This window comes from Leuciscus leuciscus (assembly GCF_965113295.1).
Source record: "Leuciscus leuciscus genome assembly, chromosome: 21".
NCBI classification, from domain to species: Eukaryota; Metazoa; Chordata; class Actinopteri; order Cypriniformes; family Leuciscidae; genus Leuciscus; species Leuciscus leuciscus.
The window spans coordinates 14,167,405-14,184,916 of NC_138745.1; the positions used below are offsets into that span (position 1 = coordinate 14,167,405).

Genomic DNA, 17,512 nt, shown 5'->3' on the forward strand with positions numbered 1-17,512 from the left:
TGTTAGCAAGTAACAACTTTAAAAAAAAAAAAAAAAAAAAAAAATTATTGGTTTAGGGTGGTTGCTAGGGAGCTCTTAGTGGTTGCTAGGGTGCTGTAACTGGTTGCTAGGGTGTGGCTATGAAGATTTTAGGCCATTAGGTTGCTTGATAATATAAATCCTCTGAGGGAGAGAGAGAGGGAGAGACACAGGGGTGTCAGGCCCTTTGGCTGTTTCTCAAAACCAAGAATGCAAAGAACGGACTTGTGTTCTTGGGGAGAACGCTCTTGCTAGTTGTTCTTGGAAGAATGAACTCACAAGGTGACGAGCACACAGAACGCTGCTGACAGTTTGAGACGATGTGTTCTTGCTGGTATTGCGCAATAATACCCCCGCACAGACGCCGTCTGCAGTACCCAAACATAACGCGATTTAAATAACGGTTTAAACGGGTTAAATAACGGGTTTAAATAACCCAAACATAACTCCTTCCTCGAATGCCGAAATGAATGCTGGGATATTTCTGCCGTCAAGTTCACACAAGTTACCAACCTATGCATCCTCGGTAAAATGGGCGTGTCAAGAACACTTCCGGGATTTTTAACTGTTCTTGCCAAAATGCAAACTTGTGTATTGGGACAGTACTTGGGCAGCGAATGATGACGTTTCACAAGTTCACAAGAACACAAGTACAGACAAGAACGCATATTGAGAAACGGCCTTTGTGTCTGTGTGTGTGAAAACGTCGGTTTGGATTTGAATTTTTTAGAATGCCCAATGTTAAGTCAATGGGACTTTTTTGGCCGCTTTTTCGTCCGCTGTGCGAACATCGTACACCCGATCGCTTAGAAAAGTCATAGCACACCTCTCCTCAATGAGCCGGTCGATTTGACACCTCACTCAGGGGTCTGTGACAAACGGTGCGGGGCGAGTTACGCGCCAAACTTTGTGTGGAATAAGTATGAGCAATAACAATAGTGTTGCTTTGAAAAAGAACCACTAACTAGAATGTACATTTCCTGAAGAAAATGTGAAGTGGTGCTTGCAGTGGCAAAACTCGCCACTCGGTTGCTAGGGTGCGGTTAGCTAGATTTTAGCAAGATGATAACAAAATTAGTATCATGCTAGCATGATAAGCATGTGACTAAAATAATGCTAGCATGATTAGCATGTAGCTAGCATGATGCTAATATGATTAGCATTTTGCTAGCATGATTAACATGTAGTTAGCATGATTAGCATGTTGTTAGCATGATGCTAGCATATTTTTAACAAGATGCTAACATGAATAGCATGTTTGCTAACATGTTTGTAGCAAGAAGCTAGCATCATACTAGCATTATTAGCATGTTGCTAGCACCATGCTAGCATCATTAGCATCATACTAGCATCATGTTAACATGATTAGCATTTTGCTAGCATGATTATTATGTTGCTAAGATGATGCTAGCATGCTTTTACCATGTTGCTAGCATGGTTTACCATGATTTACCATAATTTACTATAGTATACCATGATTTACCATGTTCAAGTATGATTTACTATGATTCTAGCATGATTTACCATAGTTTACCATGATTTACCATAGTTTACCATGGTTTACCATGATTTACTATAGTAAACCATGATTTACCATGTTCTAGTATGATTTATTATGATTCTAGCGTGATTTACCATAGTTTACCATGATTTACTATAGTATACCATGATTTACCATGTTCAAGTATGATTTACTATGATTCTAGCATGATTTACCATAGTTTACCATGATTTACCATAGTTTACCATGGTTTACCATGTTGTAGTATGATTTACTATGATTCTAGCGTGATTTACCATAGTTTACCATGATTTAGTGAAAAGAGCCAAACCCCATCTCTATACGATGTTTTGATGCAGAGATATACATTTTGCTAAACGGTTGCTAGGGTACTCTGTTTGGTTGCTATGGAGTTGCTTGGCAGCTGCCAATGATGAAACTGCAAAGGCTTCTTGTCACTAAGAATGATATAAACCAACTCCCATGCCTCTGTGACATTCAGAATGGAAGATATCCCTCTTTGGATTTTGGTTGCTAGGGAGTGGCGTGGCAGCTGCCAATCATGAAATTCCAAAGGCTGCTTGTCAGTATGAATTGTATAAACCAGCTCCCATGCCTCTGTGACATTCAGAATGGAAGATATCCCTCTTTGGATTTTGGTTGCTAGGGAGTGGCGTGGCAGCTGCCAATCATGAAATTCCAAAGGCTGCTTGTCAGTATGAATTGTATAAACCAGCTCCCATGCCTCTGTGACATTCAGAATGGAAGATATCCCTCTTTGGATTTTGGTTGCTAGGGTACTCTGTTTGGTTGCTATGGAGTTGCTTGACAACTGCCAATGATGAAACTGCAAAGGCTTCTTGTCACTATGAATGATATAAACCAATTCCCATGCCTCTGTGACATTCGGAATGGAAGATATCCCTCTTTGGATTTTGGTTGCTAGGGTACTCTGTTTGGTTGCTAGGGAGTGGCTTGGCAGCTGCCAAACATGAAACTCCAAAGGCTGCTTGTCAGTATGAATTATATAAACCAACTCCCATGCCTCTGTGACATACAGAATGGAAGATATCCCTCTCTGGATTTTGGTTGCTAGGGTACTCTATTTGGTTGCTAGGGAGTGGCTTGGCAGCTGCCAGTCATGAAACTCCAAAGGCTGCTTGTCAGTATGAATGATATAAACCAACTCCCATGCCTCTGTGACATTCAGAATGGAAGATATCCCTCTTTGGATTTTGGTTGCTAAGGTGCTCGACAATGGTTGCTAGGGATGGGCTAGGAAGTGTTGAGGTGATTCATGATTGGCTGTTTGCTGCCCCGAGTCAAATGAGACCACCCTCATGTTTCTATGACAAATCAGTCCGGAGATATCCTTTTGATGTCTTTCAATGGAAGTCTATGGAACTTGTTGCTAAGGTGCTCTAAATGGTTGCTAGGGCGTGGCTTGATAGCTTCACAATGATCCTGAGAGACTGATTGGTCATCTGAGTAAAATGAGCCTGCCCCCTTGTCTCTATGACACTGTGATCCAGAGCTATGTTCAATACAAAAATCTTATGTAATTTACCATAGTAGGAAAAACATATGCTATGGTGTAGGACGGCCCATTTCATGGGCCGTCCTACACCATAGTAAGTCAATGGGAAACTTTGGCCAGCTCCTGCCCCCCAGGGCTGCAACTTTTACCCCATTGTGAGGTATGTTCTTACAGAGCCTGTCAGCCTCTTCAAATGTGGCAAATCACACGTTTCTGCGAAATCCTCGCTCAGAGCTACGAGTCATCAAAGTTCGTCGCAATGTTAAGTCTATGGGATTTTTCGGCCGCTTTTTCGCCCCTGGGGCGATCACCGTACCCCCGATCGCTTATAAAAGTCATAGCACACCTCCCCTCAATGAGCCGGTCGATTTGACACCTCACTCAGGGGTCTGAGACAAACGGTGCGGGGCAAGTTTCGCGCCAAACTTTTGTGTGGAAGAATAATAATAATAAAAATAATAATAAGTATGGAGGATAACAATAGTGTTGCTTTGAAAAGCACCACTAATAAGTTTAAATAGGATTTCAGTAAGTTGGCTTTCTCAAGCCCACTTAATAAAAGACAACAAAAGAATAAAACCCACAATTAACGGTCTGCTTTCTACAACTTTCAGTCAGGAAAAAAACGTGAAAAATATGACATTTGTTGTGATCATTATTGATATCGACAGATATGAAAAATTTTATCATGATAATTTTTTGGCCATAACACCCAGCCCTAAACAAATAGATATATCTATTTGACAATATAAAAGAAAATGTCTTTTGATGCATTTTTTTTTTTTTTTTTACCATCATCTAGGCCTAACCTTTCTTTTTTTAATTTTATATTGCTTCTAAAAAGAAATAGGTTCAAGGAACATGTGTGCTGCTATTTTCTACATTTTTCATTCCGAACACTATAATTATCTTATGCCAATATTCAATACTTACATATTTTTAAACCTCCCAATAATTTTAGCAGAGCAGTTGTCGCCTTGCAGTTGTAACCAAAAAGCAAGTGCTAATTTCTTCGCAATTCAAATGGAATTTCATTGGCTTCATTGACATCTATTGGGTTTCCATAACTCCTGTGCAGATTTTTAAAACTCTGTTGTATTCTGTCTAATTTCTCAATTGACTTGATAGCAGCTCCATACAATACAACCATAATCTATAGCATCGAAGCTCCAACCAAACTTCGATAGATAGCCAACAGAGCTTATTTCGCCCCTATGCATAACCAGTTAAGTAACTCATTTAGTTAAATATCTAAGTGAAACCAACCCATTGTTTGTTTGATATTAATAAAGTACCTTTCATTAGCCGTCTCCTCCTGTTTACTGCTAGCAGAGGATGTGACGTACATTGCGTTCTTCTTTTGAGATTTTATTGGCGATTGACGAACAACGAAATGGCGTATTACCGCCACCGACTGGTATGGAGTGATGGGCGATTTCGAAACACTGCTGAAAACTTATCGAATCAGTGAGAGTGTATCAAACTTCCAAAGTCACGTGATTTCAGTTAACGAAGCACTGTTACGTCATAACTTTCGAAACGTTTCGAAATTTCAAATGGTTCACTTAAACCAGTTAAACTGATGTTGGACGATCTCTGTGAACCCATGATGAATCATGCGGATTCACTGAGACCCCCCAGCAGCGAACGACTGAACAAGTGTCTAAGGGTTTTACGTTTTAACCATAGACTAGAGGTTTTACCCATAGGGTTTTACCCTGGTCGCTGATCAGTTTTATACATTTGTATACTTTAATTAGACATAAGTATAAATAAAAGGAATAATAGTAGTCTTTTATTGGCCTGTTTAGCTGAGCAATCCATGGAGAAAAAAAAAAAACAACAACAAAAAACAAGCTCTTAATATTTATGAAAGAACACATACACAGACTCTTGATATTTAATCTTATTAGATGGTTAGTTAATTGCATTTGATAGATTTTACTTTCACAATGGCAGTGTGTTTGTAAAAGGTGTTTTGATGCATGTTTGCATGTCTGAGTCTTTGTTGCATTTCTGTTCTGACCAGCAGGGGTCACCAGTGTGTACGCTAAGAACCAGTGAATCATTTTGCTTTAAAAAGCTTCGTTTCTCCCATCACTATCAGAATGACGATATTTCTCCTCCCTTTTTATATCCTCTCCCGCCAATTAGTTATTTTGAGATACTGAAAAAGAAAACCATATAATTTATTTCCTGAGTTATTTTGTAATAGAAACATTTTTTCAGTGTCATTTAATTTCTGACAGGCTATAACATAATGTTTCCATAAACATTCCAATGATTCATCTTGCCCACAAAATTCACAGTGTAGTCTTTTGTGTCCAAATCCTATCCTTGATATTATTATCTCTTTACTCCTGTTTTTTTTTCCTGCACCTCTCATCTCTCACACTTTCCACTGAATTCTGTAAAACCATCTGCCTTTCTTTTCCTTATCCCATTGTTTTTGCCACCTTTCCTTCAACCTTTTCTTAATAATAGCCTACTCTTGATATCATTAATTGATGTTGTTTTTTGATGGCTTAATTATTTTGCTGCCTTATCTGCTATTTAATGTCCTTGTATACCAATCTGTGCCAGGATAAAATAAAAATACTACTGTATTATAAGGCCCATCATTTGAATTCTGTATAATGTTTGAATGAAAGAAAAAAAGAGGAAAGAAAGTGACGTGACACGTGGCCAAGTATGGTGTCCCATACACTTATCTATATAAAATGTCATTATATAGATCAGTGGTCCCATACTCGGAATTTGTGCTCTGCATTTCACTGCAAGCGGCCTGTCACGAATGCAAATGCGGCCCATGATATGCCGTCCACATAAAAAAAAATAAAAAAAATGTTTTTTGTTTTTAAATTAAATAAAAATTGATTAAACAAATATAAGTTTGAACTATATGTTGTTTTGTCATATAAAATCATTTTGGTAATATGTATATTATTTTCAGACATGCGCAGACCTACTGTGCTGACAAAATTACACAGTTAAAAGTGTGCAGTGGGTTTCCGGCAAGATGGCGGACCGGGTGCATTGCATATTTTGAGCTCTCTAGACCTGTCCCAGATGTTAACAAATATTTCGCTATCCAAATTGCCATAATGTGCTCCTTTTGAAATGACAAATGACAGGGAATTTTAAACCACCGAAAAAGATTGTGCACCATGCCACAACTGACGACCATGAGTATGCTGCAAGGATGGAAGTGGATTCCACCGAGAAAACTAAAAGAAAAGATCCGTTCTCACTGTTAAAGATCACACCAACTGCTAAAAGGCAGGATACGGGGACAGAAGGGAAAGAAGGTATGAATGCAGTCCTGGAAGCAATAAAGCAGCTAACTGATAAGGTGGATACACTAGGCACCCAGCTGCAACAGAACTCCATCATGTTGACTAGCATAGCTAAGGCTGTCGAGTTCAACGCGGCAGAAATTAAAGATTGCAAAACGCAGTTACAATCGACTGTTTGCGATGTATCGGCTGTAAAGAAAGACAACGCAGAGCTAATGGAACGTGTCCTTGAGCTAGAACGATACAAACGCCGGTGGAATCTTGGGATTCGGGGACTAAAAGAAAAGGACGGTGAGGACATACGTGAGGCGGTCGCTGATTTACTAGTTAAAATCTCACCATCATGGTCCTCGAGCATCAACCAGATTGTGGACTCAGTTCATCGAATAGGGAGGCGTGAAGAAAACAAAACAAGGCACGTGATAATTCAGTTCACTCAGAGATTGCATCGAGATGCGCTGTGGAGAATGACCAAGGATCACGCGATCTGCAAAGAACTTCATATCAGCTTCATCGAAGACCTCTGCAAAGCCGACAGGGAGACCCAAGCTGCACTGTGGCCTAAAATAAAATAAGCAAGAGATGCTGGAAAGCGTGAATACTTCAGAGGCGGTGCTGGATACATTAACGGACAGAGAGTCACTTAGGAGCACACAAGGTAACATTATAGGATCAAGGGGCCTTGTTGTTCAAGGTTTGGAAAGGCCTTTTGACTTTAAGATCATTTTGTATGCTTTCATCTACATTTAATCCATACTGAAGGGACATTGCCTGTTTTGGCTTTCTTTTCTCACTTCTCTTCAAAGCATAGTCTGTTGGACATTAATATTTTCTGACGGTTGTTTGTTTGTTTGTTTGTCATGAATTATTTTATTTTTTTCGTGCATTTCACTTAATGCTAGGGGCTTAAGAGAGAACACTAAGAGGAAGTATGGACATGGAGCGCATGTCCAGGCCCGTCTGAAGATTGCCAATGACCATCTGGATGATCCAGAGAAGGAATGGGAGAAGGTCATGTGGTCTGATGAGACAAAAATAGAGCTTTTTGGTCTAAACTCCACTCGCCGTGTTTGGAGGAAGAAGAAGTATGAGTACAACCCCAAGAACACCATCCCAACCATGTGAAGCATGGAGGTGAAAACATCATTCTTTGGGGATGCTTTTCTGCAAAGGGGACAGGACGACTGCACCGTATTGAGGGGAGGATGGATGGGGCCATGTATCTCGAGATCTTGGCCAACAACCTCCTTCCCTCAGTAAGAACATTGAAGATGGCTGGGTCGTGGCTGGGTCTTCCAGCATGACAACAACCCGAAACACACAGCCAGGGCAACTAAGGAGTGGCTCCGTAAGAAGCATCTCAAGGTCCTGGAGTGGCCTAGCCAGTCTCCAGACCTGAACCCAATAGAAAATCTTTGGAGGGAGCTGAAAGTCCGTATTGCCCAGCGACAGCCCCGAAATCTGAAGGATCTGGAGAAGGTCTGTATGGAGGAGTGGGCCAAAATCCCTGCTGCAGTGTGTGCAAACCTGGGGCCGTATTCACAAAGAATTTTAAGGCTAAAAGTAGCTCCTAACTGGCGAATTTAGGAGCAACTCCTAAAAATAATGGGCGTGTCACTCCTAACTTTAGGACTCCTAATTTTTTTCACTAAGAGTAATTCACGAAGCATTTTAGCCCTAAAAGTAGCACCTAAGTCTGGGACAGCTTAAAAGAAGTCGAGAGGACTCCTAACTCACTAAGACCTATTCACAAACCGCTTTTTGTGGCATTTCACGTTGCGATGTTTTGAAATGCGTATGCGGCGCTACAGGAGCTTCCATTCGCGAGGGAACAATTTTGCATTGTAGGCATAACTAGGGATGCAATAACATCACCAACAACAACCAAAACTAGGCTACTCATTGCATGTAAACTAATTGTAACGTTTCATTGTGAATCAAATTAAAATGTTCTTCTCTTTGCAAACGTAGGCAGAGGCATATAGTGACAGATTAATTCAATAATGTTGCAAAGATATTGCATCAATCCATATGTTTCATTAGGCTACTAGGCTATTTGTTTTGCCTTACTCTTTATTCATTTAGGCTATTTATTCAGTTATTCATCATCTTCCGTCCTTTGCACTACTTGTGTAGCGCACGCATTCTCAGACCTGTCACTCATCATCGTAGGGGAGGTGTTTGGAATCATTCCCGCGTTACAATCATCAGCCAATCAAGGTGGTCACTTCAGTCAAGCTCGTGCATGAGTAATGACGTCATCCATAGCAACGAAGACTCACTCTTAGTTTAGGAGTTGTCATTTTTCTTTACTAAGAGTAGGTCTGAAAGGCGTTGTGAATAACTTTTAAGAGAAAACTCCTAGCTAAAATCTTTTAGTGCGATTTAGGAGTACTCCTAGTGGTAAGATAAAATGCTTTGTGAATACGGCCCCTGGTCAAGAACTACAGGAAACGTATGATCTCTGTAATTGCAAACAAAGATTTATGTACCAAATATTAAGTTCTGCTTTTCTGATGTATCAAATACTTAAGTCATGCAATAAAATGCAAATTAATTACTTAAAAATCATACAATGTGATTTTCTGGATTTTTGTTTTAGATTCCGTCACTCACATTTGAAGAGTACCTATGATAAAAATTACAGACTTCTACATGCTTTGTAAGTGGGAAAACCTGCAAAATCGGGAGGGTTTCTACATACATACACACACACACACATATATATATATATATATATATATATATATATATATATATATATATATATATATACACATTTTAAAGGGATACTCCACTTTTTTTGGAAATAGGCTCATTTTACAACTCCCCCAGAGTTAAACAGTTGAGTTTTACCGTTTTCGAATCCATTCAGCCAATCTCCGGGTCTGGCGGTACCACTTTTAGCATAGATCATTGAATCGGACAGGACCATTAGCATCTCTCTCAAAAAAATGACCAAAGAGTTTAGATATTTTTCCTATTTAAAACTTTACTCTTCTGTAGTTACATCGTGTACTAAGAAAAGTTGTAATTTTCTAGGCTGATATGGCTAGGAACTATACTCTCATTCCTGTGTAATAATCAAGAAACTTTGCTGCCGTACCATGGGTCCAGCAGGCGTAATGATATGACACAGCGCCTGAAAATAGTCCCCAGCTCGGTAACTTCCAACGTGACCGGGACTAAGTTTGTCTAACCTATTAGACCTATTTTCAGGCGCTGTGTCATATCATTACGCCTGCTGGACCCATGGTACGGCAGCAAAGTTTCTTGATTATTAAGCAGGAATGAGAGTATAGTTCCTAGCTATATCAGCCTAGAAAATTGCAACTTTACATTTTCCGTTGGTCTTAGTACACGATGTAACTACAGAAGAGTCAAGTTTTAAATAGGAAAAATATCGAAACTCTTTGGTCATTTTTTTTGAGAGAGCTAATGCTAATGGTCCTGTCCGATTCAATGATCTATGCTAAGCTATGCTAAAAGTGGTACCACCAGACCCGGAGTTCGGCTGAATGGATTCGAAAACGGTAAGACTCAACTGTTTAACTCTGGGGGAGTTGTAAAATGAGCCTATTTCCCAAAAAAGTGGAGTATCCCTTTAAGGGGCAAGACACAGAGAATTTTACTTGCCTGACCTGATTAGAACAATGAAAAAAATAAAATAACTAGGGAATCACTAAAACGAGAGAATTATTCTGATTTTATGATACACTCAAAATATTCCACAACAAATCCTTTAAATTTAATGATATTCAGAACAGAACAAGACTAAAAAAAGAACTATAAATAAGCCACACAGCGGTGTTGGGCTCACGTAACTCTCTCATTGGAATCAAAATGTTTCAACATTTGCAATGTATTTGGATGCTAAACTATTCTTCATTATAGGCTTTGTACTTCACTCACGTTCCAGTATCTACGGAAAAATGAATCCTCTTCACACGCGCAAAAATGTGCTTGGAAACATCACAGTGGAGCGGTGCTTACTGTGAATGGTGCGAATTGTACTACTGTCTATTTAGGTGTCACACATCGATTAACTGGTGGGGAAATATTCCCTAATAGGGTCACATCCCTAATATATTTATATATAAATACAATAAGCCAACCTGATTTTGAACACAAGAGGGCAGTATAGCACTATGTATGACTTGATTTATTTATTTTTTTGGGACAAAACAACCATTCTGGCTGTTTTTAAACTTAAACATAATTCTTAAGTAAAAAAAAAAAAAAAAAAAGGGTTTAGTTCTGATATTTGTATAATTTTATATAGAAATAAATGGTGTATAATTACATTTTTAGAAGATATGAGACTTTTAGTGTTTCCTTTTTTGACATTAATTTAATCCCTCGCCGTAGCAAAACCGTTTGAGATATTTATTATCCGTTCACAATTTAGCATCTTTAATGTATTTTCATCATGTTGAAAAAGTTTGGTGGGAATAAAATAAACCACTTAACAGGAGTGGGTAAAAAATCAGAGGCTGATTTTGCAAAACAACAACATTCAAACCAAAATATCTCACTTCCTGTTGGTCGGAGCTAATGACTGTAAATTAGAAAGTTGTCCGGGCTCGATGAGAAAAATAAACTTACAGAGTTTTGTGACTATAGGTAAAACTAACCCCCCCACTTTTGTCAAAAGCATTTTGAAAGTGACACACTTCCTGCTGCCAGTTGGTGGCGCTATAACTTTGACTCACAATAGTTACATCCATCTCTTACAGCGAACACACTGCTGAAGTTTCATCAAGTTCAGTTAATGTATGCAGAAGTTATAACACTTCGTGTTTCTCTTTTCTCGCCATAAATTCGTTTCCTCGCCCCGGCCAAACCGTTCGAGATATAAAAAATCCGTCCGCAATTTAGCATCCTCAATGTCTTGACTTCATTCACACCGAGTTTGAGGGCAAACGGATGATTTTTCAAGGAGGAGTATATCAAATTCCAAAGCATGCGTTTTCCAAACAACCCATAATAGCTGACTTCCTGTTGGGCTAGTGTAAAACTTAGAGCACGAAAGTTGTTCGGCCCGATGAGATCTATATGTGTACCGAGTTTCATATTATTACATGCAATAATCAGCGTGGATATATGGACCAAGTTTTCGGACCCCATTCAAGGGGGCGCTGTTGAGCCCCCCTGCCACGCCTGGGTACCAAGTCAAGTCATCTTCATTTATATAGCGCTTTTAACAATGTAGATTGTTCCAAAGCAGCTTTACATTGATAATAGGAAATTAAAGTAACCGAGATTGTTTTTGGCTTTATAGCAGCTCTAGAATAAAGTTATTGTCCAGCTAAAGTTAGTTTGATTGATTCACTTCCGTCGCAATGATCATTAGTTATTAACTTAGGGGCCGCTAACACGACACCGTTTTAACAGAAAACTCTTAAGTTCTTTCTGCACAAACTTCAAAACCACGAACCAGTGAGAACGCCGATGGCGTGCACGTGTATTACGAGTTCAGTCTATAGGTATGCGCGTTTAAATGTTTGTGCACAGGCGTATAGTCCTTCCCTACAAATCAACGCTCAACATACTACTTGTCTGGCCTTAAAATTTATAATACAGAATTTGTATCGCTTCCACGTGGCCACGCGAACCAGAATTATCCCGACAATGCTTTATCTGTAGAGAGGTAAAGGGGGGAGGGAGGCTTTCACAGGGAAGAGCCTATTTGACAATTCAGGTCTGCGCTGTCGTCGCGTCCAGGGACAGGTCCTTCATCAGATCTGGATACGGCCTGGATCCGGCGGACTGCAGTAAACCTCGGGATAAACAGAGAGACTAATATTAGCGTAGACGCCATTCTTCAGCGTGAGCTGAAGTGGCACGGCAAGGCTTGGATGGATGCGATGCTTTAGCTTTCCATCCAGTAGCAGTGGGTGGGCAAAGGTGTGCGGCCACCGCTTCCTCGAGGGGAGGAATCGCCTCATAGCCTTTCTCCAGAGCGCCGTCTACGGTAGAGAGCGTCGAGGAGCAGGAAGGGCTTTAGCGAGCTGAGTGTGGCGCCTTCCACGATTTCGTTAGCTCGTCGTGCACTTCTGGGAAGAAGGAGGCGGGTCTCTGCTGAAGGGCGTCGTTGTCGCAGGGTAGGGAGATCCATCAAGTCGCACTCAGGGCAGCCACCCTTCCACGGTCGCGGCCCGGACAGGAAGCGCAGAGAATGTGACGGTCCCCGCCGAAGAGAGGGCCTCGGCATGAGGCGCAGGTGGTGCAAGGCATTTGAAGCAACGCGTCCTCAGGACTGAGGAGCAGAAGGCTTTTTCCGATGAAAGCTTGTTGATTGCGACGAAGCCTTCTATCCAGAGATCAGCGAAGTGGAGAGTTCGCTGAAGGAGATAAAACCTGAGTTCCTTGGCAAAGAATGGATGCTTATATAGCCATAAGCCACGCCCATTCTGGTGGGCTCTGAAGCGCTAGGGCGCGAAGCGGCCTGATTGGTTCGCACATCTGAGCTGCCTCGCCATAGGTTTGTGCAGTTGCTGCAGCACACGCTGCACTGCGTTTTTAAAAAAATTGGCTTCAATATTCTCGAGAAAAGGAGTTTTCCCATAGCGCAAGCTAGCATTACGCAATACGAGAGACCTCTCGAAAGGGAACAGTAGGTGCAGTAGCTTGATAATCTTTAAAAGATAGATTAAAACAAAACAAAATACATTAATATAAAGATATTTAAACTAACATTTAACATCTCATTCACCATTACCATATTAACTACAGTATAATCATCTAAATCAAATGCCTTGACAATAAATTATAAATGTTAACAAACTTAAAACACACCTTTCAAACTCAAATCATACAAAGCTTAGATATTAGATAAAAAATAATTGATAAACACGTATTTGGAATGGAATTAAATAACAAGTACGTTGGGTGTCTTGTTCATTATATTTTTTTCATATAAAAGCAACCGAACTTAAATTACATCCAGTTTATTAGTAACACTATGCAGGAGCGTGAATCCCGCGATATCCGCCTGATCTCAAAGGTTTCTGATCCACTGCGAGAAGAGGGATCTGTCCGGCTTGCCTACACTTTTTTCACTCCTCCCCTCACTGCAGCCGTCTACTCTCGACTACATTTCAGGCGAGACAAGGCGCATCTCAAACAAGCCTAATGTCATAAAACTTTGAACTGACGTCACTGCCATTACACGATAGGCTGAGATGTGTCACGTGATCTAAGTTAGCCGTTATGCTTTCTCCAATGGTAAGAGATACAGACCCTCTCATTTCTCTAAAATGGCCCTGGCAAAAATGGCACCCCAAATATTTGCGGTCTTCCTCTGAGTCCGCACTTTTCGCTTTGACTGTCGGGAAGAAGTCTGCTGCGGAGCTTGCATCAGTGCGGGCTCGGTAAAAGCGTGCATCGAGGGCCCAAACCGCTCACGAGCACCCTTCTGAGACCTAAAATGACAAATGGGACACCCTACGGTCTCACGGACTTTAAAGGCCAATTTATACTTCTGCGTCGAGTGTACGCCGTAGTGTACGTCGTAGGCTACGCACGTAGGCGACGCCGTCGTGAGCATTTATACTTCTGCGAATGTCTGTGTTGCTCTGCAGTTACACCGCCGAAACGCTAGTTGGCGCGGGTGGGTTTTAATGTTCCACTGTGTTTACATTCCTCGCGGCTGTTTTGAGTTTAGGTTTCTACGAGCAATGGCGACTGAAGGAGTCATACAGATGGCTGTATTTCCGCACTTCTTCAAGCAATCTCTCGGTCACTTGGTCTATTTCCATGGCTCTTCACTGATCTTCGGAATTTAAAAATGGCGGGCGGGCGGTGCAGAGTGCAGAAGATCATTCCGGAAATGCGTAGGAGGAAACGCGATGCTATCCAGCCGACCAATCACAGATCTTGCGGTCCGCGTCGCCGCGACGCGTAGTTACATTTTTGAGGAGGTGCGCGTCAGGGTACGGCGAAGGGTACGACGTATGGTACACGTCAATGCGTATGCTACGCCGTACCTTCTACGCGAACCCGACGCAGAAGTATAAATTGGCCTTAACGGACACACGCACGCGGCAGCTATTTTATGGGACAGGGCCTGTAAGACCATCTCTGTTATTACGACCTATAGTTATGTTTTAAAGATAAGCGCCCACTAGCAGTCATATAAATAATAGCATATTTATACGCACCGCACAAATTACCGCACATCTCCATGTTTGTTTGTTTTTTTTTACTTTTTTTTATTCGTGTTTGTAGTTCCAATCGAATCCTCGTCCAATGCGCAATGGGTTGTGGGCACGGCTCTGCACTACGGATTCTAATTCTTTGGAATACACATTTCAGCATACGATTTGGGACACACTATTTCTAATTTCGAATACTAAAATGCGCGCTTGGGAATGTCAACGGCTGTGCAACAGTGTCCTACATACTGTGCAACAGTGTCCTACATGTCATTTCTGAAAATGGCTGCCGTGTAGCGAGTGAGTGTCGCGAGCTCTAGTCTGCTGGCTCAACTTTGTCTACTAAGGATGTTGTGATTTATATTTCCACTTCAAAAGTATTTGGTGCTAATGATCTATATGAGGTGAAACAAGAAAGAAATACTAAAACTGCTTCTAGCTTCAACCCTAAGAACTTTGTGATTTCACCCTTCTTTTTGTGCGAGTGGAAACGCTGCTGGCCTCACAATGGGTGAACCGATTACTCTCCAAAGTATTTTTGATATGATGCAACAAATGAAGCTCGACACGATTTCACACATTGACTCTAAAATAGATTCACTTCGACCCAGTCTGGAGAAAATAGATGACTCACTTCATATGCTTGGAGATCAGGTCAATGAGATTCAGCTGAGCGTTAGCGCAAACGAAGATAACATAGCTGAACTGGTCAAACGAGTAAAGGTGCTCGAAAAGGAAAACACCGACCTTGAAGCATGGACTGAAGACGCCGAGAACCGAAGCAGACGCTCTAATCTACGATTCATCGGCATACCTGAGAAGGCTGAGGCCAAAGATATTCTCGGTTTCATGAGTCATCTGATACCACAGCTCCTAGGTGAAACACATTTTTCCGTTCCTCCTATGATTGAGCGTTGTCATCGCATCGGTATTATGGACAACGTTAAAGCCAAGGGTCCCAGGCCTATCTTGGTAAAGTTTCAGCATTTCCAGGATAAACTGAAGATAATGAAATTAGCCAGGGACAATAAGGACATCCTTCAGTACAAAGCGAGAGCTGTGAATCAAGAGGGCTCCTCGAAAGTAGTGCAAGTCTATATTTACCCGGACTTCTCCGCTGGTGTAGTCCAGAGACGCCGAGAATTTGATTCTGTGAAGAAAAAGTTCCGTGATCGGGACATCGAATATGGCCTGATCTTTCCCTCCACGCTGAGAGTTACACACGCTGGTAAGAAACACCTCTTTCATACTCCAGGTGAAGCTGAGAAATTCCTTCGTGCAATTTCCTCCATTGACTCCTCCATTGACTCTGATATGGCAGCAGACTGATGGCTGGTGACCAGTGGATAGTACCAGCGCCAGCATAATACACTGCCTACTGATTAACTTTTTTTTTTTTTTTTTTTAACTCTTTTGTTATTCATATCCGTGAACTTATTTTATCATCGGACTGGCATTGAGTTTATGATTCATATGCTCAACTTTGTCGCTGATAGAATCACTGTGTTGGCGACTGCTGTTTTACTTTTGCTTTCTTTCTGGCAAAATTGTTTATGTGTGATGCTATTGTTTGCCGTATAGCATAACACAAGTGTTGTAAAATGGCTTAACACTAAAAGATGGGTTAATCTGAATTATGTAAATTGGGTATGATAGATGCCTATAAACAATTTGTTTAGAATAATTACGGAATTGCCTACTTTTGGGTCTTTGAAGCTAATAAATTATGAAGCTTTAGAAGCATGTTATTATTATTATTATTATTTTATTTTGCTTGCTTGTCTTCTGACGACTTCATTAAGGCCCTTTATCTTACTGTTAGTAGATTTGGATATTTCATTTTGATATGCTCGTATTATGCTGAGCCATGCAGACTGAGCTGTGTACCTTGTTATTTTTATTTTTTATTTTTTATTATTACTTATTTGGAAAGAGCTGTATGTGCTTGCTCCAATGCCGTATGCGCTTTCCTGTCCGGTCTATGTGTGAGTGTGTGTGTGCCTGTGTTTGTGTTTGTTGCTCTCCTTCTGCCTCTCTCTCCACCTATTCCGCCTGCTATAGACCACAATTTGCGATGATGCTTTTTGTGCATTCTTATTGCCTGATTATACATATACTTATTCCGTTATTTTGGAATAATGAATGGTGCTAAAGGGCTGCATGTTATTCATTTGAACATTAGGAGTTTGCCACCGAAAATGGATTTATTGAGAGCCTGGCTTACCTATAATAAACCTCATGTAATTACTTTGTCTGAAACCTGGCTAAACAACAATATTTCTGATGATGAAGTTAAACCTTGACAATTATGTTGTTTTCAGGAACGATAGAGGTTCAAGAGGTGGGGGCCTCTTAAATTTGACTGCAGAACTTGCTCTTTCAAATGAGAATCCCCGGCATTTTGAAGGCCTTTTCGTTAAAATAATTTTTCATGAAAACAAACGATTAATCATTGGAAATATTTATAAACCTCCATCTGCGCCAGCAGAAACTACTGATTGTATTCTGTCTACCATTAATTCTTTAGATGGCAACTGTGAAAAGATTATATTAGGTGATTTCAATTCTAATTGGCTTGATCGCTCCTCTCAAAAAGATCGTAATCTCTTTAATAGTATAAATCTAACTCAACTCATAACTGAACCTACTAGAGTCGGTCCCAGTTCCTCATCTTTGCTTGACTGGATTTTAGTCTCCCATCCTGGCAGAATTTTACAATCTGGGGTTTTACCTGATTCTTTTAGTGACCATTCTATGGTTTTTTGTATTTGGAAAATCAAAGTGCCTCGTCTTCCTCCTAAATTGATTAAAGTAAGACAATTTAACAAAATTAACCCTGAACTCTTCATACAGGATATATTAAATATAAACTGGGAGATATTTTAATTAATTCCATCGGTGGAAGATGCTTGGAATTTTTTTTATACTGAGTTTTTTGAGATTATTAACAAACATGCTCCTTGGATATTAATTAAGGTCAAGGGTCGACATCTACCTTGGATCA

General features: G+C 40.5%; 1 protein-coding gene across 3 annotated transcripts in view; it reads right to left on the reverse strand.

Annotated features, from left to right (window-relative positions):
- The window catches only part of becn1 (beclin 1, autophagy related), a 212,659-nt gene extending 208,192 nt beyond the window's left edge, over positions 1–4,467 (reverse strand). For 2 of the 3 annotated variants that reach the window (XM_082152808.1, XM_082152806.1), the window contains exon 1: positions 4,352–4,461. In XM_082152808.1, coding sequence (XP_082008934.1) covers positions 4,352–4,404 — 53 coding nt within the window. In that variant the 5' untranslated portion in view covers positions 4,405–4,461. Of the gene's footprint in view, positions 1–4,351 lie in introns of all 3 variants that reach the window. The other variant, XM_082152809.1, reaches the window with a different exon arrangement.
- Between the last annotated feature and the right edge of the window lie 13,045 nt (positions 4,468–17,512).